The following is a 26,812-nucleotide window of genomic DNA, read 5'->3' on the forward strand; positions in this document are numbered from 1 at the left end:
TGAAAAGGCAACGGAACATATTTACTTGCCAAAGATAACTATCACTCATTAACCTACACCCAGATTGTTTGCGAAAATGTTTGTGTTAATTTAAATCTTTGTTCAAAAAAAAAGAAGTATTTTTTGGTTCATCGATATGTATATTAAGTTTAATTAAACTGATTTTTTTTATAATAATTTATTGTATTGAAAAGGTTTTTGCTTTATTTTGTTCTTATTAAGTTTTCAACCTTCCTTTATGTTGTGAAATATCAACTTTTTAATGTAAAATTATGGGTTTTTGAACTTAAGGAAACTGATAGATATGAAAATTTATTAACGGGAATGATTCGTAAACGTATTTCCTGACTATTCACATTATAAAAACAAATATGTAAATTAATCTACAGTAAAATTAAAAATATAAGTACGGTAGAGAAGTTTGCATGCTTTAACGTGCATGATAACGGTACAAGGATGATATTATAAATAATATGTTTTTAAGGAATTTTTACGATCTTAATCGTTCGATTTAAATGAGAAATTAAGCTATATTTCCTAAACCGGCTGTATTGTATCCATTTACGAGTAAACCAGATACAGTAAGAACGAGAAAACAAAAGATAGACTTAGGAACAAATTGATTTTTTCCCTAAACCCTGAACTCGATCTGCAGTCAAGCATAACTCAGTCCAGGGGCGTGTCCTTGCGACTCTAACGGGCCTTCCTGCCTACCGGCAGTAGGCGGGCCCGCCGGTTCTGGATCTTCTTACTTAAATTTACCCGCTTCTAACTTCAGTGGTGGGGGGGGGGGTAACCGGACCCGGCTATGCCGTTCCCGGGACACCGCCCCCTTAGCCGGGGACTCGGTTTTTTCCCGGTTTTTTTTTACCCGAGGGGTTGTAAGTTCCCGTGCCACCTCACTGGTGCCCACCCGTTCAAGCACGGACGAACGGCAGCTCTACAGGGGTCTGTCCTTCCCCCATCCAGTCTTCCACCCGGGCTTTAGTCTGCCCCCCATTCTTTGTAATCCTTTTCTTTCCTCTTTCGGATGTCTGCAATCAGCTTTTCCATGTTTAGCCATTCCCTTAAACCTTTTAACATGTACAGGACAGCGGTTTCAGGTGTCACCCATTCAAGATTACAATTAACTTGACCCCATTTCACTCCTCGCCGTGTCCAATGCCTCCTGCCATTCTTGAGTTAATTGTGCCGTCGTATCTTCTTTAGTCATTTCCTCATATTGCCTTTTTATCTGAGACGAATCGGGGGATATCAGCGAGTTCCCCCCACCGTCTCTGCAGATGTTGATGATCTAGATCAGGGGTCGGTAACTCGGCGCCCACCATGAGATTTTTATGCGCCCTCACTTAGTACACCTACTAAGCCCAGTAACCCTATCGGCGTAGCGCGTATATAAGACAATATAATTGCTCAAGCTGAGTGTCAGCAAATAGCAATCAAGGTCGTACACTGACATACTTGCTATTTAGCACGTATGAATATTTTCGCTTCTGATGAATATTTTCGCTTCTGATTAATTTGGTAGTATGTTACCGTATTCTGAGTGCTAAGTATCTTGCGTGTTATTGACTATATTTTATTATTTACGTATTACCTACCATATCACGCAAGACAGTTACGCTTTTCTCTATCAAATACGTATCGTACTGGTTAAACGGTATTTGTAAATAATCCATCATGAAAATTGTAAAAGAAAAAGAATTTACTGTTTTAATGTTGACTGGGAAGAACAATTTGTTTTATTGACTTAAAAATCAAATATATCTGCTTATTGTTTAGTAATATTGTGGCGCCCCCAATAACTTTTGAATTTATTTTGCGCCCTTACTATAAAAAAGGTTGCATACCTCTGATCTAGACTATGTTGTAAGTAAAATGGTTATAATTAACGATAATGATTTAAAAAGGTAGTATATTCACAGAAATTGCTTGAGTACGGAATTCACAGAAGTTTATTTTTTAATAGAGTAAATAATAATTAAAAATGTTATATCCACCTTACCAGCAAAAAAGACGTGTTTTCTCGAGATCTTTCGGTTTATTTCAAACCGTCATCAGGAGATAAAAATAATATAATAAATAAAATATTAAAATAATTCTACATTGTTTTTAGAAGTTATTTTTTTTATTGAAACCAAGGAAAAACTTTCTTCTTGATCGGATAATCGACTGTAATCCGAACCCCAATTATTGAAGTTTCAATGTCAGTAGGTCGTAATTTTTTTTTTCTTTTTTAACCCTGATTCGTATTGATAAATGTTTGTAATAAGGAAACATACTTTTGTTTAAATATAAAATAACTGTTTTCTTGAAATATATACATTTAATTTAGTTTGTATTATATTTTCTGTTCGTAACAAAAATTTTTTAAGTGTTGACAAGGTCCTTCGACATTGACCGCATGTTATTTCATCGCATAGCTTTGCACTGCATTGCACAGCGGTCAATGTTTTCATTTGTAACCTTTCACTATTGTACCAGTTTTAAAAGATAATGTCCGACTCGGTGTCCCTGCCATTTGCATTATCTCATGTATCTCTTACTTTTCTTATAATATTACATTTAGTTCACATTATGGTGTACATATCGTTCGCCTACATATAATATTATAACTGTGAAATGTTCTTTTAATAATCTCCCGCTGTGTCCATTGTTTAACACCCGCTGTGTATGATGGATAAAATATTGTTATTGTCTGACTATAAATTTTATTAATTGCTTATCAACTTTAGCTAATTGTTTTACGTATTATATATTTAAAAACACCGTTTTCTTTTTGTTAATTATATTTTGTATAATTAATTTATTCTTCTCTTTGAATGCTTGCGGCATTTTTTTCTCTTAAATTTTAAATTGCGTATTTTATGATTATTGTTACTACTTGTAATTATTTTAACGTGACATTTTACGATTATGACTGTTTATTACTTTCTTTTACCTTACACTTGAAATGAAGTTAAATGATATTATATAATCGCAAATGAAAGTTTATAGTGTAATGTTATATTGTTTTTAAAGATAATTGTTTTTTTTATATAGAGAAATAAAATTTAAGCTATTATTTTATTGTACCCAAATTATTGCACTATTTTTGTAAATAAAAAAAAATGAAAATTTTTTAAAACTCTTCCCTTTTTATGAACTTTTATTTTATTTTTATATTTAAACAGAGTATCCCAAGAGGTGTTGGATAGATAAATTTAAAGAACTGACTGATTCATGACTTCAAAATAAACAAAAAAGTTCATCTGAGCCTTACGTCACGCTTTATTTTCCCTCTTTCTAAAAGTTTTGTATTTTTTTAATAAAAATTTTTCTATCTTAAGAACGGAGTAAGATATGTTAAAATCATTTTCCTTTTGAAAATAACAAAATTGTCATTTTTTTAATGATTATTTGATTAATCATTTATAGCTAAATAAATATTGGTTTTATCAAATTATGAGTTACAGATAATAATGTTAAGTCTTTTATTGTAAAAAAATAAGTCACTGGGTATTTGTTCATAAATAGCTGATTTGTGACTAATTGTTAAAGCGGCTCACAAAAATTATGCATCCTATAATTTTCTAACTGTTTTCACTTGTTTGACTAATTGGATTTAAAATAATTATTTTTATTAGTAATAGTAATATATCTCGTATAATTATAATATCCGAATAAATTCTTAAGATAAACATTTTTATTGAAAAAAAAGAAAATGGCGGATAGAGGAACAATGAAGCGAAGTTGGCAATTTAGCAACTTGAATTTTGTATGTTTATTTTGATGAGCTGTATCTGTTCCCCATGTTTCGTCAACACCTCCCGGGTTCTCTCTCTCTCTCTCTCTCTCTCTCTCTCAATCTTTCTCTATCACTCTCTCTCTCTCTCTCTCTATCTCTATCTCTGATAAAAGATTTGATCAAATTACGGAAGATGTTAAAATTACAACTCTGTGGGGTGATTTCCCTAAAGAAAGTAAGTGATTTGATCAAATCCCTTAACTGTTTTAGTGAAAAGATGAAATAATGTTGTTTAGATATTAAAAGTATTTATTTTGTAAAACATTCATTGTTAAATGTTGAGTAGGTAATACAACAATAGTCATTGAAATACAAATTATTTATTTGCGTTTCATTCGAAACTAATTGAAAAAAAAAACTATGAAAAAACTTATATAACTTAATTACTTAACTTTTTTTTTTTTAACCTCTGGGTCCGCAGTTAAGCAGTTTTATCCGCAGAGGATGAGATGAATGTTTTGTAGCGTGACTAAAAAATGCTATGCCTGACCGGGATTCGAACCCAGGACCTCCGGTGAAAGGCCGAGACGCTACCACTCGCGCCACGGAGGCAACTTAACTTAACCTTTTTTCTTTATCCTGTTTAGCTTCCGGTAATTACCTTTCAGATAATACTTCAGTGGATGAATGAGGACATAAGTGTAAATGAAGTGTAGTCTTATACAGTCTCAGTTCGACCATTCCTGAGATGAGTGGTTAAATGAAATCCAACCACCAAAGAACACCGGTATCCACGATATAGTGTTCAAATCCGTGTAAAAATAACTGACTTTACTAGGACTTGAACGCTGGAACTCTCGACTTCCTAATCAGCTGATTTGGGAAGACGCGTTCACCACTAGACCAATCCGGTGGGTTAATTTAACTTAACGTGTAATGTTTCCTAACCTTTCTTCTTTCTTTTTTCTGTTTAGCCTCCGGTAATTACCATTCAGGTAATACTTCAGAAGATGATATGTATGAGTGTAAATGAAGTGTAGTCTTCTACAGTTTCATAGTTTTTTTTCAATTAGTTTCGACTAAATAATTTGTGTTTCAATGACTATTGTTGTATTACTTTACATGCTTTACAAAATAAATACTTTTATTATTTAAACAATATTATTTCATCTTTTCAATAAAACAGTTAAGGGATTTGATCAAATCACTTACTTTCTTTAGGGAAATCTCCCCACAGAGTTCTAATTTTAACATCTTCCGTGATTTGATCATCTACCTTAGGGATTTGATCAAATCTCCGTTTTCATCATTTCCCTGCGACATATATGTGCATATATACATTTATATATACATATATATTTATTTATCATTATCATAAGGTGTTCTGTCTGCTGGCAGGTTCCTGGCAACACTGATGCCCATCTGTTTCAGTCTCATGCTTTTCTTTTCGTCTCATCATAACCTTCACTACCCTTTATGTCATTTATTAACTTCAGTCTTTTCCTTCCTTTTCTTTTTTCACCTTCAAAAAAGGCTTCTAGATTTGTGTTTATTATCCCTTTTCCCCTAATTATATACCCGATCCAGTTTCCTTTTCACCTTCTGATAGTCGCCAATATTTTTGTCTTCATTTATTCTTCGTATATATTCATTTATTTCATATATAAGTATACATACATAAATATTACTAAGTAAAACAAAATGTGTTTCTTTTAGAATTCTACCGTTTCGATTTTAAAGACTTTTTGTTGTTCAAAATTTAAAAAAATATATTCTTCAGACTATTAAAAGCACCGGTTTTCTCAGAAAACTTATTGAAAAACAGGAAAAGGTATATAATTATTTAACCGTTAAAGATAACGATTTCGGACCTTTTTAATCGTCTCTTCGATCCAGAAATCTATAGATTTCCGTTTAAAAATACAAAATCAGTGAGGTTTATCATTTACCTTTGTATAAGATATATAAACATAATTTTCTGTGAAAACTTTTTTTTTTTAAATAAAAATTGTGCTATTTTTTAAAACTGAATATTACATAGATACTTTGTAATATAATCACTACTTATTAAAGTACTTCAATAAAAATATTAACTTTCTCAAAATTTGAACTGTTTATAACAGACGTAGAGTTAATTTTAGAAGTTAAACAATGTCGCTAAGAAGTATTTAGGGACTTCATCCACTTGCTTGTAAAAGGAGATAACACTTTTTTTAAATAATACTTTGCTATATCATTTTTTTACAAAATTATTGTTATTTTAGATCGTAATATCGGGAAAACAGGTCAAAACAAAGTTCTTGTTAAGAATAATTTACTATAATTTTTATTGGTTTCCTTAAATTAATTAAAATTTATTTTAAGAAAGAGTTCTAGGAGAGAGAGAAAAAGAAAACATCTAGAGGGTGGACCGAGGAAGAAGGCAAAAGAAGTTGCACATAAGGAACTTGAAAATGAGATCATGAAAAGTTATTTTACGTGGTCCAGATAGGCCAAAATTGAGAAGAAAAACGTAACGGACAAAGAATTAATATTTAACATCAGTAAAATTAATTTTTTTCTATATAGTCGTTTGTAGGAAATTCCTCAAAATTAGCTTTTTTATGATTTTGTGTGGTGTGTGTGCGTGTTTAAGCAGTCTCATCTAAACGTTTTTCTTTAAAATCTAGCTTATTTACTACTTAATTTATGCAAATACTGAATTATATTATTTATAGAAATAAACATTTTTAGATATAAGTAACGTAATTGTTAATCGAAATCGAAAATAATTAATTATTTATTTTCAAGGTGAAACACATATTTCATGTGATACTGTGCTTTTTACCTTCTAATAGAATTGCAATATAATAATAATAATAATAACAATAATAAAAATAATTCCAGTAATAATAGAGTAATGAACTTTGTAACACGTGATAGTTCTATATTGTAAACTTTCAAGGTCAATGTCAGTAAACGTCTAGTTGTAAGTTTACCTTTGCAATATTTAGGTAATGTTCACTTAAATGTTTACAGTTCTGTGTTTATTGTGATCACGCTACTTAAATTCATTTTTAATTTTTGTTATATCTAGTTATTTATTGATTTCTTCCTTTGAAATTTGATTTTATTCTAAAAAAATATATTTTTTAAAATTTGTTTAATACGGCTATCTTATTATTTAGCTATTAAAAAATGATAATTTAAAGTTTTTAACCTTAATCGATGTTAACCCGTTCTCAGTTCACATTCTTTCTTCCAAAATCTTGTTTTTTATTTTTTTTTTCTCGAACTGCTGTCTCTTGACCGCGTGAATAAACCTCGTTTTTCCTTTGAGGTTTTTAATCTTCTGCCATTTCTCGGTCATCATTTTTCTTCATCTTTCTCTGTGTTTTTCTGTAATTCTCCTGTTGTTGTTTCCTGTTCCGCCTTGTGCCGATTGAAATCTTTTAAACTCGTATATCATTTCTTTAAATTTCAAACACTTCTTCTTCTCTTATTCTGATCTCTTAAAGATCCTTTTCTATTTCTAGAAGCAAATTGTTTTTAATTTTGAGATTATGAAAGAAGTTGAAAATATTTCATGTCAGTATTTCTTCATTCACCCCCTTTAAATGACCGTAACACATTATTCTCAGTTTTTTAATTATGCCGATTATATTTTCAAATTTTGTATAAATTTCTGCCTTCGTTTGATGCTAAAATATTTTTATTATATTCACACTTCGGGCCTAATATTTTTATTTCCTTTTTCAAAATATTCTTTAGTCTTACTTGATTATTTAATGTTAAAGTCTTTGTCGCGTAAAAACCTTCAGGTTTAATAACTGTGTTGTAGTCTCAATTTTGCGTTGTAAAAAATCGATTTTTTAATGTACAGATTTTTTATTTACATTTTTTTTGCCCGATTTTTTAAAAACATTTTGTCTAATCCAATTTTTTGGTTTATTCATCTAGATATTTAAACGTTTTTCTACGACTTCAATTTTCCCGAATTTTGTTTCTTGGGTTCCTTTTTGATTTGTCTTTCGTTTTATCAAATGAAATTTGTAATTAGTTCTTTCGGTGGTTTCCTTAAAAATTTCTATTTGTTTTAGGGCTGTGTTTAGGTCATCAGCGAAGATTGCTAGATCTTCTGCAAAAGCAGAACAGCCCGTTGATGTTCCTTTGTGTTTTTCCCGATTCTTGTGATCAGTAGTTTTAGGTTTTTCAATTTCTTTTCGCCGTACACAAATTGTTTAATCTAAAATACAGTTAAGTAAAAGTGGGGAAAAATCATTTGTTTTATTATTATTACTGATTTTTTTTTAATAATGTTTTTTTTTTTAACTACTTATATATCTATATATATATGTATATATATATATATATATATATATATATATATATATATATATATATATATATATATATATACACACACGAGGTCTGCAAATAAATTAATGAAACTGGTTCAGAAAAAAGCTTTTTATTTACAATCAAATTATACATGGACTATATCGCCTTCGTAAAAGTTCCCTTGTGAGGCCACGCAACGCTTCAAACGGTTTTCCCACTCTTCATAGCAGTGTTGGAACTCAGAAACCGGAATATCCTTCTGATGGTCGATATATATATTTTTTTTAAGTTTTCTACTGTTCCAAAATGGTGTTCTTTGAAATGGGTTTTGAAGTCGGGAACAGGAAACGACGCAGGGACTTAACTCAGGTGAATAAGTTGGTCGAGGAACCAAAGGAATGTTTTTCTTTGCCAAAAACTCATTAATTGAAAGTGCAGTGTGACAAGGCGCATTGTCATGTTGTAGTGACCAATTTTGTACAAACTTTTATCATGTCCAATTCGTTTGTAAAAATTTGATGAACTGTGGTATGGTTCAAATTCAATTGTTCTGCAATCATTCTGACAGCTAATCGCCGGTCGTACCGTATCAAATCTCTTTATTCGCTCAACATTGTCGTCACTTTTTGACGTTAACGGTCTTCCAGTGCGTGGATCGTCCGCAACTGCTTCCCGACCATTTGAAAATGCTTTAAACTACGTAAAAACTTGGGCTCGTGACAGATAGTCATCTTCTAACGTTCTTTTCAATTATGAAAAAGATTCAGTAGCATTCTCACCGAGTTTAACACAAAACTTGATTGCACAAAGTTGCTTTTAATTAGTATCACTCATTTTTGTAATGCACAACAAAAACTCGTTTCACTAAAAGTTTGTTTACGCCCCATGTGGCAACAATAGACTAAAAATATTGTTAATACTTAAAAATATTAATACCTAATATAGATCAGCTGTTCATATAACCATATATTTACTAGTAACTTTACAGTGCTGCCACTTTGGCTGCCAAAAAAAGCTAGTCACATTACTTTACTTAAAAACCTCATGTATATATTTATATATAACAAGGAGACATATTTTACTTAAAAGTATTATCTTTATTAATCTCTTGGATTAACCAATCAGCTTTACAAACTTATAAATTAAATTCACTACCTTACACTTAGAATTACCTAAGCATCCTCAGGTGACAATACACATATCATAAAAAATTCTCTTACGTAGAGCATGTAAGAGAATAGAACACATTTGGATTAACAAAACCACACATGGTTTTATTAATTGCGTTATCTTGACAACTGATAGATCCAGTCGGTCCGGAAAGGCCTTCTAGAATAAGAAAAGGTTTTCTCTTAAAGGTCAGATCAATTTTATTATTTTTTATATATGTTTGTATATGGCGATTCTTAAACTATAAATAATTAATTGTGATTTGACACATGGGGCAACATGTTTAATATATATATATATATAATGTATTTTAAATTATTATAAACATTTTTTTTAAGTGGCAGGATCAAAAATTATGGTCGTTCAACCTGACATACTATTTTTGACACGATTGCCCTAATATTCCGTTTGCACAGTTAAGCTTGCCACAATTACGTTACGTAATAAGCCAGTATTAAAAGATGAAAGTCAAAATAACTTCCAAACAAATATATTACTAAACTTAATAAAATATAACAAACTGTATACTCTTACACAACCACATTATAAACGATAAACTGGCAAACTGGCAATCGTAGTATCGAATTTTAGATATCGATTCTACAATAATTCAGTTAATATGTTGTTTCTATATCAATATTAACTACTAAATGAACTATATATACACACATTGCCCGTTGTAATATTTCCAAAAAAAAAGTGGCCGAAACTTAAGAACGTATATTACGTCAGGAATCGGGAAAGGATTAAAGTATTTGTTCTACTTTTCCTTATTTTGTGCGGGTCGGAAGGTACTAAAAAAAAACTTTCAGTTAAGTTTGAATGTCTTGAAAATATTTTATGAGTTCATAAATATTTTCAAACAGAAAAAATAAACATGTAATTCTACTTATAAAATCTGTTAAGAAATTCGTTAAACCATCTTTAAGAAAAATTCCTATTGTGTAGTAGGTAAGGAGAATTTCTTTGGTATTCAGAATCTTGTTGGTGGTGGTTTAGTCAGTAATTTTTTTACGTAATAACAATGGCCAATAATTTTTTTCATGTATATAATTTTGTTGGAAAATTTTAATCAAAAAATTATTCTACGGTTATTAATTTATATATATAACCGTATATTCTAATTAATGTGATTGAAGAAAAAATGAGGAGGTGTTTTATTTTATTTCTTAAGCCCTTGGAGGAGGTATTTTGCGGTATTATTATTATTCTTTTTTAATGGTGAATTTAAATAGTTATATAAGATTCAATTATTGCTTTCATTTCACGCATATTCTTCGTGTTCAATGTGGACTTGATTCTCTCGGCATCGGGAGGGTCTCTGTGATACTACACATGGAATCGTCGTTGAACTGCAATAATAGAACCCAATTCTGCATATCACCAAACGGTTTGCGCTTTTATAGCATTCGTTTTTTTTTCAAAAATTATTTTCAGCACCTGAAATAAAAATGATGTTGCTATTATACTACATAATTTAAATTTTCATAGCTAAGGTACCATGTGTACCACCTAACAAAATTGTCTTGGTTGTTTATTATGTTCGATATTAGTGTTTAAAATTAGGGTGTTTCGTCTCGGACACTCTGCATATATATGTTTAATGATTACATCATCATCAATTTGAAACCCTGAAATCCATGTACGACATAGGCTATTATTGTAATCAGAGATGGTGCGCGTGGTACTCGAGTGTACACAATATTAGAAATCAGTAACTACTATTGCAAATCTCTTTTTGTTGATATAATACAATAAAAAACAGCAACGGAAATATAAAGAAAAAAAATAAGTTTAATATGAGATTGATGTTTGGATTAGAGAAATAGTACATTTAATTTATATTTAAATTATAAATCAAGTATTGGTTCTAAAACAGTAGTTTCAATTTTACTATAGCAGTAGAATAGTTCATTTTTTATCAGTCATTGAGGTGAGTGAAACCGACTTAGTCCAAGTGATCTGCGTCGAGTAACATGATTATATGTATAATTATTTACAATTTCATTTACGTTTATGTGGGTTTTCTTTTTGTTATTTAATGATAATTATTTTTATTTATAATTTAAAATTTGAAAATTGGACTGTGTTAAATTATAGGTAATTATGTCGTTGTGTATAATTTATTTGTTGTTAAGCTACAAAATTATTAATAATAGGTAGCTCTATTTGTAATTTACTTATTTCATATCATTAAGAATTATGCAAGCAATTGTTTAGCATCGATATGAAACGGCCGTATCAAATTATTGTTATTTTTTAATTATTTAATTATAATAAAATAATGTCTGTGACAGTGTGTTTAAACTATAAGATAATAAAACACCGTAGGCTGATAATATTTTATATTTGTTATTCATTTTTACTTTTAAATAATTAATTTGTATTGTTTATTATTTTGTTATAAAGAAAAGTGGGCGGGGATGATTATTGATAGATGATTTGTAGAAAGTTATTTTTTCTTAATAGTGCAGCCGTTAACGTTATTTGAATTGGAACAACAGGTGGGGTTGCCCTAAATTTTCATGACAGGTGGTGAAATTGCAACTGCAATACATTTCGGACCTTTCTATAAAATGTCTTGCCAAATATTACTTACCTTCTCTTCTTCTCCTTTATGTATTTTAATTTTTTCACTCTCTCTTTCTTTCTTTAATTTTTATATCGGTATACTCTTTCTGTTCTTATATCACATTGCGAGTTAAATTTTTGTTGTTTAATATTAAAGTAAAAATAAATGCCAGAGTATTTTTTTTATTTTATTAACGACTTTATAATTTTATGTTTGCTAAATATTTTTTAATGATTATTTTTTTATCATGTATTTATTTTTTAATGACTTTATTCTTTTTTTAATGAAAAATAAATAACAAGAAGCATATCTTGTATGCTTAAAAAAAAATCAGCGACTATGAAATAAATTTGAAAGGATTTTTTTTTTCAAATTTGTTTATTTTTTTCGTCTGTCTCTTACTTTTGATTTAAAATTAAAATTCAATATTGGAATTTTTTATATGAAATTGGTTTATTTTAAAGAGTTAATGATTTGGAGAACAGTTTTTTTTTATGACAAAATATTATTTTTGGATTAATTATGTTATTTCACGATTTTCCGTTTTATTTCTGGACTTAATTTGAATCAGTGGGAAGATGTGCCATGTTAAATAAATAGGCGAAACCTACCGGGTTGGTGTAGTGATGAACGCGTCTTCGAAAATCAGCTGATATCGAAGTCTAGGGTTCCAACGTTCAGATCATAGTTTTATACGGATTTGAATACTAGATCGTGGATACCGGTGTTCTTTGGTGGTTTGGTTTCAATTAACCACACGTCTCATAAATGGTCGATCTGAGACTGTACAAGACTATACTTCACTTACATATACATATCACATACACTTTCACATACATATCATCGTCTGAAGTAATACCTGACGGTGATTCCCGGGGGCTAAACACGGAAAAAAATAAATGGGGAAAATATCGTTTTTAACCATTTTCCATTCTTTATGGGATGTTGAGAGTTCAGAAAATTTTATTTCAGAAAAATATGACACGCATTAAATATAAAATTAATTTTTATTACTGATCATCAAACTTATAGAATTTGTTGCGTGTTTCCTATTCGAATCGAATATTTTGATTTTCATATCTACAAGAGTAAATTCCTTGTTATTTGATAACTCATATGAATAAAAAGTATAACTTATTATAAAGTATTATAAAAATCGTAGAATTGAGCAGATGTAAATTGATATCAATTTATTTTATACTTTCATTTATGTATACATAGCAGCTACATATAAAAGTCTGGAAATGAAAGACGTACCGGGCTAATAATAATAATAATTTTAGAATAAAAAATGACAAATAGAAATCTATATCACGGAATATGTATATCCCGCCACCGGGTTGGTGATTTACTTAATGGGATCCTACATAAAAATGAGTAATGTTTTCCTAAAATATCATTGGATAACAACATTTTTATTTGTTTTTCATTTCATATAGACTTTATGGAATTGATATTATATTGATATAATTCCATTAGATGAACATGTTTGGCTAAGTGGTTGGTAGGTAGCAAATTGTGCTAATTTTGGATTCATAAATTTAATTTTTCACTTAAATTACTGATAAAATTTTACAAGCAATTTTTATAAGTTAAATTCTATCACTATCCTTACCAACATTTTCAACAAAATTTTTGTTTTACAGTAAATGGAATAAATCTACGATATCGATATTAAAGTTCTTGATTTCGACTACCGGTCGGCTGGGTTACTTAACCTTATCGTATTTCAAAACTTATCCGTAGTATTTTCTTAAAATCTTATTGGTTGATTGAAATGGAGTTTACATTTCATCATTATTTCAATAAATTTTGTGGATTATTTGTTACGTTTTTAAATTAAGACTGGAATATTTGTCTTGATTGTTGGGGTTTACCATTCTGTTTGTCATGAATTTATTTATTAGTAATTTACTTAATTTATTGTATTACTAGCCTTTGACGTGCCCTACGGAGCCCGAAAGGGTCTCCGATCAACTTTGCCTGAATTTATTTAAGCGTTTGCTCATAAAACAGTCCCAAACAAAAATCTAAGGCAACTATTCAAACCACTACACCAAACAGTTACATGCTCGCGCCTCCTTTATTCAACTTTGATCTAAATAAAGGCAAACTAATTTTTTTCTCGACATTAAACTATATCCTTATGGCTGAAAACAACTTTGCCCTAAATGATACATCATACCTAAAATACAACAAAAACATCAACCCAAAAACTCTGCGATTTCAACTCTGATGACAAACTCAGAATTAGTGCAGATTTATAAAGAAGGGTTCTGTGACTTGAATAAGAGTATATACAGTAGCGAACAAATTAATCCGAAAAAAGGGATTTTTTTTTCTGTTGTAGGGAATTTTTAATCTGTGGCAGACTTCTTGCTGTTTGGTGTTTCACATTACGTTTTTAGTTCATATACAAACAGAATTGGTGGTTTTTGTGCTTTTATAATTCATTGTGAATTAGTTTTTTGTGAGTTTCTGTTATTCGTTTCCAGTTAATACAGTGGATATAACCCCATGAAAGTGGTCAAAAATTGTTGCTCTGTCCCAACACACACAAATGACTCAAAGACAGATTGCCATTGAGTGTAGTGTGGGGTTAGATACTGTAAATGAAATCGGGAAAAGGTTTAAGGAAACAGATTCCGAATTTCCAAAGAGAAAAGGAAAATGTGGACGGAAAAAGAAAAACCAAGCCTACACAGGATCGATTACTAATAAGAAAAAGCAGAATTAATCCACGATTGTCAGTTGTTGACCTTAATAGGGACTTGCGACCCAGTGGGAATAATATTTCTGATATGACAGTTCTTAGAAAATGCTTGCAGTGGGAAGGATTGCTTGGAAACCTAAAAAAGAAGCAGTTACTGACACAGGTTATGAAGACAAAAAGACTTCAATGGGCAAAGGAACATAGAGAATGGACTATTGAGATGTGGAAAAAGTTATTTTTTCAGATGAGATTCATTTCTTTGTCCAAGGAGAGAGAGTAGCCTACATTCGTAAGTCAGCAGATGAGAAGCCACTTGCTCCCAAACACCCAACCAAAAAGATGTTTTACATATGAAGGGCCAGGAGCATTTATGCCTGCGGATGGGATATGAAATTGGAACAGTACATTAACGTATGCCAAACAAAAATAGTCTCACTTATGCAGAAGAACCCAGAACTCATTTTCCAACAGGACCTTGCACCATGTCACACGTCAAAGAAAGCAAAAACTTTCTTCAAAAACCAAAAAAATTTTATGCTCTCGTGGCCAGGGAACTTCCCCGACCTGAATACCATTGAACATTTTTGAGCCATACAAAAAGTAAATTTCGGAAAATGAATTGTAGCACAAAAACTGACCTTATTAGTTCAGTAATAAAGGTTTGGTTTCGAGATGAATAAATAAAAAATCATCGTTCTACCATAGTGGAATAAATGCCAAAGAGGATTAATGAGATAATAAAAAACAAAGGATGACACATAAATTATTAAATTTGAGTAAGTTTGACTATTAAAAATTTTTTCTTTTAAAAATAAAAATTTTTTGTTAAAAATACTGTGTTCGGATTAATTTGTTCGCCACTGTACACTCAAGTTGTACTTGAGGTGTGTTAACCTGTGTTACTACGGGAATGTTTCCCTGAACAAAAATAGAACGATCGTCCTCCATTTTTAATTACTACTTTTAGTAGATAATTTATGTAATTTTAAATTTTTAAGTTATTAATTTTGAGTACTTGTCACTGATTACCGATTATTTTCATTATGATAAAATTAAAATTAAATTATCACATGTATTTAGTATAACTAAATTATTTACCGGTATTTATGTGTGTAATTGTTTTGTTAAATCTGTATTACTATGAAAGGCTAACATTTTAGTTGATTTTCTGTTTATAAATTTGTACATGCATAATTATGGATAGTGATTTCTGTTTTAAGTGGACATTAAAAGTACATGGCTTTTTCATAAAAAGTATTCGTATAGATTATTATTCAAATATTGTACTTTCTTTTCGTTCTTAACCATTCTGAAAAATTATTTTAGACGATCATTTTTTTTTTTTTTAACAATCATCGACATTTTAGTAAAGTAATCCATTTATTTTTATTTATTTATTTATTAGTATCATAATAAAATCATCAAATTAATCCATCTATCAAATTTAAATAAATAATATATTTTTAGCTTTAATTATTTTGCAGAAATCTGTTTTGATTTTTGTAACAAAAATTTAACTTTTGTTGTTTTGTGTTTTTCACAGAATTTATTATGTTAAATTTTACTCGTCATTCTTGAAACATACGTGTAAAAAAAAAGGAATCCTGTGAATTGAATTTATCACATTTTTTCAACTCCTATGTTCTACTTCAGTTTTATTCTGTTGCTTTAAATGTCAGTAGGCTAAAAAATAATGATGCAGATTTGAATTGTAAATAAAGAGAATTTATTATACTAACTTAACATCTAGACTTCACAACATGCGAAACATAACAAGATATCGGATAATACGTTTTTGTGACATATTATACAATTTAAAATCATTCTTATATACAGTTTTGTAATGAGCAATCGTCAGCGGGATTATCTATTTAGTGGTATGCCAGTGGAGCTGCTATTTTAGCGACTGGAGCGGCGTAAGCTACGGGAGCGGCTACTTTAGCGACAACTGGAGCGGCGGCCGGTTCCTTATGTACGACAGCGTTGAATCCGTTGACCGGATCGGCGGTGTATTCGACGATCCTCTTTGTGCCGTCGGGTTCGATGAGACTGTAGCTACCTTGTACGGCGTCACCTTGACGGCTTTCTTGTTGGCTCTTTGAGTCGCCGGTAAGATGGTCGGTGATATCGTAGGCGTAGCTGTAGCTAGGGTTTGGATCGTAGTCGGCGTCTACGACGGCTTTAGCGACTGGAGCGGCGTAGGCGACTGGTGCGGCGAATTTAGCGACCGGAGAAGCGTAGCTAAGGGGTGCACCTGGAGCGACAACGGCTGGAGCACTGATGACTCCGGCTTGAGCAACAGCTGCAAGAGCCGCAAGCAAAACAAACTGAAAGAAAAATTAATTTTTTACAGATATTTGTCAATTTTTTATGTTTAAATATTACCTTTCCTGGTTTTGGTTTTATTATAAATTCGTATGTTTTCTGTAATATTTATTCTTTCCTCTTCGCTAATTATGTTAAATTTATTATTTAATATTTTCAATTTTTTTTTGGAAATAACTTTTTTTCATTTAAATCGTAAAAAAACGTTTGTTTTTTTTTTTAATTAACAGAAAATGTCTTGCTGAATCGTAAATTAATAAATAATATAAATTTAATTTATGTTTTAAGTTATGAGGTCAGCTTCCTTGTTATTTTGTTAAAATTTTTATCCACGTTACGGATTTTGTTTTGGAAACTTACTGTTACCCTTTTATTATTCATTTGTCTTATTTAGGTTAATATTTTTTTAATTTTTTTTTCGAGTTCGTATCATATTAATTATAGAATTTCTTATTTTGAAATTTTAACTTTTTTTTAAGTAAATTACTTGACGAATATATTTCACCATGATTATTGTATCAAATTGTTAAAAACTTACTTGAAAAATATTATTTGTACTATAATTTTATTCCACGTTGATTGCTTAATTTTTTTATTTTCACATTGTCCAAAATTATCCCTATTTATGAAAAATTACGCTATTTATGAAAAGCTTAATAAATTTTGTTGATTTAATTTTTTTTTATGTGTATTTTATTTTCATTAGAAAATCGACTGCGAACTTGTAGAATTTTTTCATATATTTGTGTTTCATACTCATCAGTACACCTATTCTAAACTTTTTTAACCAATATAAGATTTGAATTTTTAACTAAAGCAGTTCAACAGGTGTAAAATGAGTCTATTTTTTTGTTTTTAATTTTTTTTGAGTAAAATATCAGTTTCTAATATTAAAGAATTAATTATTTTTTCTACGCCTTAAAAGCTTGGTAAAAAATAGTATTTTCAATAATATTTCATTTTTCTTATGTATCTGTATAATTCTCAAAATTTCGAACCATTTCCTTATATAAATTTAAAAAAAAAAGAACTCAAAAATTCGTATTTTTCATACAATTTATTCAAATTTACCTATTTTTTTTTAATAAACTCGATTAAAAAAAATAATAAATTTAGTTTATTTATGAATTAATAATTATTCTTTAACGTCCACTCCATGATATTCAAATTAACTGAACTTTTCATTTAAATAAATAAATAATTTCTTATATTTCAGTTCGTTTTTATAAAATATGCTGTTATTATTTTTTAAATAATTTTATATATTTTTTACTGATTATTTACAATTATTAAATGCTCTTTTAACTATATTTTTCGTTACTTACTTATATATTTATAAATAAATTATGATTTAAGAATTGCGCGTAAAAGCGTTTCTCCGAGCGCCGTAATACTATTATTGTATTTTTAGCAAATTCAACGTAGTGTAAGTCACAAATACTTACTGTGTATGCCATGATGATTCAGGAGTGTTCCTCTAATATAAGCTTTTTAACATTCAGCGAATGAATAATGCTGAGATATCAGCTACACTGTTCTTATATAGGTACACACCCCGCCATCTGAGTACAAGTTTTACATCCCTTGTAACTGTGTCATATCGTCTAGCCTTGTCTTGCAAACTTAAAAAAAAAGAAATGTAAAGTTAAGCGCCGCCCAGCTGTATTCATGATTGAAGTGGGGTGGGTCATAGTCCTATATATATATTATATCGGTATATTGTGTCTTCCTTCCTCCCACCATCGACTTCGTGGTTTAATCTTTTTTTTTATTTATCTTCTTTTTGTAACGTGCATAAATGTTTTAATCATGGATAAGTTTTTTCTGCATTTTTAATTTTTTTTTCTTTTCTTACAGTAAAGTGGTATTGTTATATCTAATGCAGATTTGTTTCTTTATTGATAAAATTTAAAACTTTGGTTTTTCTTTATGACTTCTGTGTTTATTTATCTTAATGGAAATTTATTGTTATTTTGTGATGTTATAAATAGTAACAGTAAAAATATTTTGAAAGATTTTAGAAAATTCTTAACTTTTGATAGTTCTTGAATCCAAAAAAAATAATTTTTAGAAAATTGTGTTCTAGATCTTAATATATATGCAACTTCATCAAATTCAGTCTTTTTTTCAATATAAGATGCGGAATTTTTTACATTAAAGGTTTAAAAAATGTTTACTCTTTATTACCAAATTACGGCTGAATGGTATGCTATGTTGCTCTTTCATCGAGTCAGATTTGGATTCCGCTGTATTTTTGTACGCTCTGATTCAATGTGTACTCTTCAATCTCTGTAATTTTCATTACGCATTAAATAACTCACCTTCCTTTCTCAACTTTTTGAGAATTCGAGAAATTTTTATAATATAAATTCTCTCTCTCTTTTTCTGTTTAGCCTCCGGAACTACCGTAAGATATACTTCAGAATGAAGTGTTGTACAGTCTCAGGTTGACCATACCTAAGATGTGTAATTAATTGAAACCCAGCCATTAAAGAAAACCGATATCCACGATAAAGTATTCAAATCCGTATAAAAATATTCATATCTAGCTGGTTCCTAACCGCATAGGGATTCTAAGCATTGAAATAACCTTTACAGCCTAGCACCGCTACTAGCTTTCGCACAGACAATTTTTTTGACGATTAATTTACCACATAAGTTCGAATTTTGTGCGTAGGAATGCCGGATGCAATTTTGAAGCCTATGAAAAATGATTGCCTGACAGAGATTGGAAGCAGAGATGGGTTCGTTTTTGCCTTTCGGATAAAAGGATAAGACTTCGACACGTTACAACTAAGTCACGGCGGTCACGTTATCTATTACCTATTAATTGCCGTGTCTTCATTGAAAGAAAGTCACCGTGAAAAATCTCTCTTATTCTAGCGGTAATCTTATATGACTCTTGAATAAGGTACCATTATGGTAGTACTCCTTCGTCGTATACATTATGCAACATTTACTTGAAAATTTAAACAAGCGTATAGAATTGGGCATGTTTTAGGTTACGTAGTTGAAATTAACGATGTTTTTTTTTAATTTTTGATATCTATTAGACTTTTATCTGAACTTTATAATATTTTTTTTCTCAGAGTATTTTCTTTCTTTTTTTTTGTAGGAGTCCTTTACATTCCTATCTCAAATTAATATTATTTTCATATATATATAAGCTTACAATGTCCGAGAGGAAGGGTGATGCTACTGATTATATTTTTTTGTTAACTTATTTCGTGGAATTTGATAAACTGGACTGATACTTATCTTAGGTAAAGTTTTATTGGTTATACATTTTTTAGTTGGATTTTTTTCAGTTTCATTCATTTAACATAGTAAACGTGGAAAAATAAGTAAGTTTTGTTAGAAGGTGATGGGAGTAGAAAAAAAATTACCGATTTTTTGTTTTTTAAATTTTCTTTTCTGACACGGAACCGTTGTGTAAAAAATACAATTATCATAGGATAATTAAATGAACCAAGACATTTATTATTATTAATGTAATGTTCATAAAATAAAAAAATAATAAAGAAAGATACACGAGTTTTATTTATTTTTATCTCTTACTAGTAGTCATACTTTACATAGGGTAGGGCGTCATGGAAAAGTTTTAATTGAAAAAAGGCGCCGCGTCTCGGAAAAGTTTGGAAACCACTGACGTTAGCAATTAAGAATGGGTGTGATTCTTAAATTCAATGGTTTTGATTCTTCTACTGGAAATTATTTAATTAGTTATGACATTTGTATATATATATATAATTTTTAAACCTCTCGTACCGATATAACCATCCCTTTCTAGTCACGATAACCTTTCCTTCTATTTAGACTGCATATATAATAAGTTGTGTGTTATATCACACTAATTTGTTTTATATAAAATTGACTAATAATATTTAATAAACGAACAAATCGTGACTGTTACCAGTTTGATATGTGCCTGACAGATTTTTAACACGAAATACTGAGGCGCGCGCACACACACACATATATATTTATGTGTAGTGTTATATTACGACTGAATAACTTAGGTAGCTAGGTACTGAATTGTTTTGTATAGTCGCCTAATCAATCAGAATGAATGATTGAACTGTTAAATTTTATTACATAATTTTCGTGATTTTAATTTTTTTTCTTCTATTGCTTTTTAAATCACGGAATAGGTGTTGAAAATACTTGTTTATTCATCTTTTTATGAGCCTTTCATTCCTTCTGAAAATTAGTTATTGATTATTTACTTATTTTATTAAGTTTTTTGTAATTTTTTGTATTGATGTTTAGTATTTAAGATAAAAAAACTCATGACTTCAATACTCTCGTTCACATCTTATTAGTTTAATTTTGATGAGATTTTATATTACAATATATAAAATTGTTGGTTTTAGAACTTAATACATTTCAAAATCGGAAAATTAGGTTTTTATGAGAATTTTACAACCGCGATGTAACGACCTCTGAAATTACAGTTAAATTCCCTAAAAAAATAATTTTTATTTCAAAAAATTACGATTCTTTTAACATCCAAGGTATTTTAGAAAACAAGAAAACAACGTTATCGAATGCCTTGTTGTTTTTTAAGGCCGTACATCTGTACTGGAGTATTTAAGTAATATAATTTTTTTTAAAATATTTTATACCTTTTATTATTTTTCGTGTGTTATTGTAAGTTTTGCTTGTTAATTTTATTTTTATACGACAGCCCAAATGGAATGAAATGCATTTAGGGTGTACGTATGTATGTTTTTCCACCGTAGCAGCTCAACGGTTGAATCGATTTAGATGAATGACCTCTCGTTGAATTCCTTACTCCTCCGGGATTGTTATAGGGTATATAAATATGTATATATCAGTATAAATAAATTTAAAGAATTAAAAAAAAAATTATACTGTATACAAATAAAGTAGCAAAATCAATACGTCGAACGAAATGAACAATGACTTTTCCAAAATTAAGGCAACGGGAAGTTTACTGTACGTGGGAATATTAACCATGTTAAATATTTTAACCAAGACATATTGACATAAAGTCTTCTCGGATCTAATGTCAACGGTTCGAAATTTAGGGACTTCTACATTACACTGTCGCGTAATGATCTGCGCTGAACGGACGTCGTATTTTAGGTAGATTTCATAAGAAAAGCAACCTATTGTAATGGGTACCATGATTCGACTTCCGGAAAATGTCGACATATCTTCTCGTATCACATCCCCCAGGCCCCAAAACTACCGTCAGTTCAAACGTTTATTTGTATATTTCACTTTCTTGCGGTCACGATAACTGCCGTAATTTTCCGCCAATCACTTTCAAATTTGTACATAAAATATAACGACCAAAAATCTCGGTCGAGTTCGTTAATGGGAAACATTGGAACATGGGGATAGGAATGGGGTGGGCTTTTTCGAAAAAACAAAATATCACTATAACTTTCTTATTAAATAAAATATCGAATTCATTTAAAGTTCCTACCATTCTTTGGATAAGGGCCTAAAACTTACCGAGTAAAGGTTTTTGATATCACCAACCATTGGCCCAAAGGGAGGAAAAAATGGGGTTTCGAAGACAAAAAAAAATCATACCTCCCTTAATAGGCACTGTATCGAATCGGTGTAAAGTGGTCGTTAGTCTTCTAAACATTACCTATAACTTTTGTCTAAAAACATTTTGATATGACCAACCCTTACGGCAAGGATGACCAAAATGTTACTGGAATTGTAATTAAGATAGGGCTTGCCTTATGTTAAACATATAAAACGTTTTTCACTTGCAACCATTGTCGTATTGAGTAAATTTGAAGTTTTTCTTAACTTTAAGGTGGAAATCTTTTTATCCCCTACTTAGCACCGGTGAAATCTACCTCCACCTTCCAGCATGCCACAACGGATTTTTTTTTTTTACTTTTTTTGACAGTCGTGTTTTTTAATCTTTAACAAAATTAAAACTTGTTATTAAATTGTTAATATGAACATGAACAAAAAGAGTGTTAAAATAAATGAAAAAAAAAAAAAACAACTCTGGGACAGTCGATTTTGACTGATTTACGCCAGTATATTAAAGGAAATCATCACGTTTATTTTAGAGGAAACAAACATATTATGAAGAAGAGAAAGAAGGAAATTATTAAAAAATGTATTTCCCGGTCATCATATTGAACAAAAAATGGTGAATCATGTACTGGATTAATATTTTCCAATATCTTTTGACGTTTTGGTGAGACTAAAAAATTACGAACCGACCCCAAAAATGAAAAAAAAAAAAAAGACTAGGGGGTAATTCTCTGTCTCTCTTTGCGAAAATAGACGTCATAATATATATTTTTTCCGTCTATTTTCTTTATATTTCCAGAACTGTTGTACTTGTGTTCATGAAATTTAACTTAGTTGTGTATTTGAGTGTTACTAATGCTATTAAAATTTGACATGTTCTTCTTTAACCGTTGATGAAATTAAATATAACTTTGAAAAACAGCGTATAATGTTACAGGTTAATAAAATGTTATCAAAATTAATTCTTTTCTTTAGTTTTAATCTTTAAAAAAAAATGCTGTTAAAAATATTTGTACAAAGGTTAATCAGAAGAATTTTAGGGAATGAAATAGAAACACCCTTAATTTTTTCTAATGTTTCTATGAAGTTTTAAACTCAGTGGCAAAGATTTAACACGTCTAGTTATAAGGTTGTTGTTATTGTCGCATGTAACTGAGTAATATATCTGCAGTTAGTGTTCTCACCCGCATATATAATACCAAAACTGACATTGGATTTGAGTAGAAACGTTTAAAATTGTCTTTTTTAGATCCGTTTTAAACTTGTTCTATTTTTTTTACAATCTTTTCTTATAAATTTGGATTTTTTTAAAGAAGTTTTGGCCTACATTTTCTACTGTATAATAATGAGGTTTTAATAAAATTATGGCTTATTTAAAAATACAATCAACTTTTTGTTACAGATAATTTTGGTGGTGGATGATTTTTTTGAGCTGCTCGTGAAAATACAGAATTGAAATTAGGGTTTTGGAGTTAAAGGAGTCAAAAAGGGTAGTTAGGGGAATTGTAAAGATATCTAGACATTTTTTAAACTCCTTATGAAAATTTTCTTTTTTCTTATTTTCCGCTACTCTTTGCTTGATCGTGTTTTGGTTTCATCGATTCTCTGAAAAAGTAATTAAGAATTAGTTTATATCTTTATCCTTACTATACCAATTTTTCGTTGCCGGACGTTTCCCAAATGACCATTTTCCTGAATAGACATTCTCCCGATGATTTTTTTTCCTGAAGGCAAATTCCGGAATGTGCTTTTTTCGGAATAGATATTTTTCCGAATATATTAGAATATATTGTTTCCCGAATCATTGAAATTACGAAAATAATTGCGTTTGATCTAATCTCTACGGTTACCATTCAGATCAGATTTATACTAACACTACTGTATACACAAATTTCTAGAATTTTTGTAATTACATTTTTTGCTTTTGCAAGCAGATTTATAATGGCTCAAGATCAAATAACAATGGTTTTAGTAACAGTTGCGGATGAAACAAAATGAATTATCGTCGGATACTTCTACTCGCGGCCAAAAAGGGACAAGTGCAATACATACTGGGATTGTAAGCGTTTGCGAATGAAGGAATATACCGCTCGTGTTATCACTAGTTTGAATGGAAACGTTTTGAAAGGCCCTAATCAATCACCACACCAGCATCCACCCAATCAAGAGGAAAATTACTAGATACTCATTGAAACGTCGAGTTGAGGAGCATCCCGAACAGCCGCCTGTGCAGATCTTATTGGTGGGTTTAGCTGCAGTTTCTAGTGGAGTTTTAAAATTAAAGAATTTAAAATATATTTAAGAAGAGTTTGACGACGTCATACGCCAACTGATCCCGCATTCAAAGAGGAACCTGAATAAGAGGTACCTGAAAAAGCTACTGAATGAAGCAAGTATATCGTGTTTAATCCACGGTGTTAATTTGTAACATAACTTATAAATATTATAGGTACTTCTACAATTTTTCCTCAAGTGTTCACGATATTGGGTTCATTCATAAGAAATCGAAGAAAGGGAAATGGGTACTCGGAATTTTGATTATTCGGAAAAACGTCGGAAATCCTTATTTTTTTAAAGGTAAAGTTAGGTTGTTCCTATAAAAATGATTTTAATATTCAGTACGCGAATATGATTTATATTTTCAGTTAAAATGTTTTTATCTCATCATGCAATAATTTCAATTTTTTTTACATCTGTTTATTAAATTCGCGTTTTTTTGATTATGTATCGCATTAAATGTACGAACATATTTTGATTAATTGTATACGTATTTGTACAATTATAATTGACAATATGTCATTTTCTTGTCGCTCAATCATATTATAATGATTGCATATTCTAATGCAAATAGAATTAATGATAATAAAATTCTTATTGTGTTAAGGCCATTCTTTAGGAAGCTTGAAGGACATAAGGAGAAATTATTTCATTTTGTAATTCCTTGTTAAGTTCATCTAAGTTCATTTTAATGTAAAGAAAAAAAAAGCGTTGCGATGATTTTTGCTGTAGCATTTTTAACATGTACAAGGTCAACTGCATGTTAAGTTAAACTTTTTTTAAGTCATTCATTTTTTTTTTATTAACTTTTTAATTGTTTCATCTAAGTGACAAGTTATGTATATACGTATCCTTTTTTGTTTTATATACTTTTGTTTTTTGTTTTAGGTACTAAAAGTCAATCGCGACTTTTTTTAGTATTCGAGTTTATTTTTTTGTTTTGTTTTATATAGTAGGGTAATAACTATATTAATTATATTGATTCTCGACGTAACCTTTTCTTTTAATCTAAGAATTTTCAGTATTTTATGTTGTACAGTTTCATATTATTGATTCAGATTCTATATGACTTTTTTATGTATTTACGTATAGATAAGATATATAGTGCAACTTATTGCAGAATTTCTATATTCATCTCTTAAAATATATGGTGGCGCAAGAAATGTTTCAACATTTGGTTTTATTAAAAAAAGATTTATTTGAATCTCAATACAGAAAAGTAAAATAAAATGTATTTACTGTATACCTGGAAATTATGTTCTGCTTATCACGTGTTCAATATGACCACCTCACGTCTAGCAACTTATTCAGCACGAACCTCTATGTTGTTAATAACTCGACGACATATATCCTCGGTTATCTCGTTACACGCCTCAATGATCAGCTCTCGCAGTTCCGACACTGTACTAGGATGTTTTAGAAATCCTTTAGAAATCCACAAAGAAAATAATCACACGGATTCAAATCAGGAGGTCAGTTCTGACCACGTGCAAACGATTAGGAAATCGGCTTGAAATGACATTTGCGTTAAAACTTATGCAGAAAGTCTAAAACATTGTGCGGTCTCAAAACATTGAAAGTCTATGTGCGGTCTGGCTTCGTCCTGCATGAACCATTCGTTTTCTAATCGAAACCCTTTTGCAAGAAGCTTTTATAAAATTATTACGCTGCATGTTTAGATAACTTCACTGTTCAATCTCCAAAAAAGAATGGCCCTATTACTCCATTACTTGAGATAACGACCCGTACCGTAATTCATGAAGCCTGTTGCACCTTTTCATGAAGCACATGTGGATTTTCGGAAGCCGAAAAACATACATTTTGTTTATTAACGACCTTGTCTAGGTGGAAATGTGAAAATAAAACATTGTTCAACAATACGTCTTGGTAGACAGTCGGTTCAGCGAATGCCATTCTTTGAAGTTTGTTGTCAACCGTTAATTTAGGCAAAACTTATTTTTTATGGATGAAAATGTAAATTAGTTTTTAAAATTCGTTGCACACATCGCTAGAAATGCCAAGCCGTGCTGCCTGTTGCTTTTCTTGTTGATTTGTCCGTGCTCCTCAGCAACGCTGTTCTGACAGCTTTGACATTTTGTGACGATCGAACATTGGCAGGCCGTTCGCGCTTACTCTCAAATACTGGACTATCGATATTAAATTTTTCGTAAAATAT

The 26,812-nt window shown here is 30.1% G+C and overlaps 1 protein-coding gene across 1 annotated transcript in view; it reads right to left on the reverse strand.

Annotated features, from left to right (window-relative positions):
* Positions 1-18,284, reverse strand: part of LOC142328337 (uncharacterized) — a 44,972-nt gene extending 26,688 nt beyond the window's left edge. Inside the window, exons 1-2 of the mRNA XM_075372042.1 lie at positions 18,273-18,284; positions 16,380-16,829 (exon numbers count right to left, since the gene is read on the reverse strand). Of these exons, the coding sequence (XP_075228157.1) occupies positions 16,380-16,829; positions 18,273-18,284 (462 nt within the window). The remainder of the gene's footprint in view (positions 1-16,379; positions 16,830-18,272) is intronic.
* Positions 18,285-26,812: the final 8,528 nt, after the last annotated feature.

The sequence above is a fragment of the Lycorma delicatula genome, chromosome 7, assembly GCF_047948215.1.
Source record: "Lycorma delicatula isolate Av1 chromosome 7, ASM4794821v1, whole genome shotgun sequence".
NCBI lineage: Eukaryota > Metazoa > Arthropoda > Insecta > Hemiptera > Fulgoridae > Lycorma > Lycorma delicatula.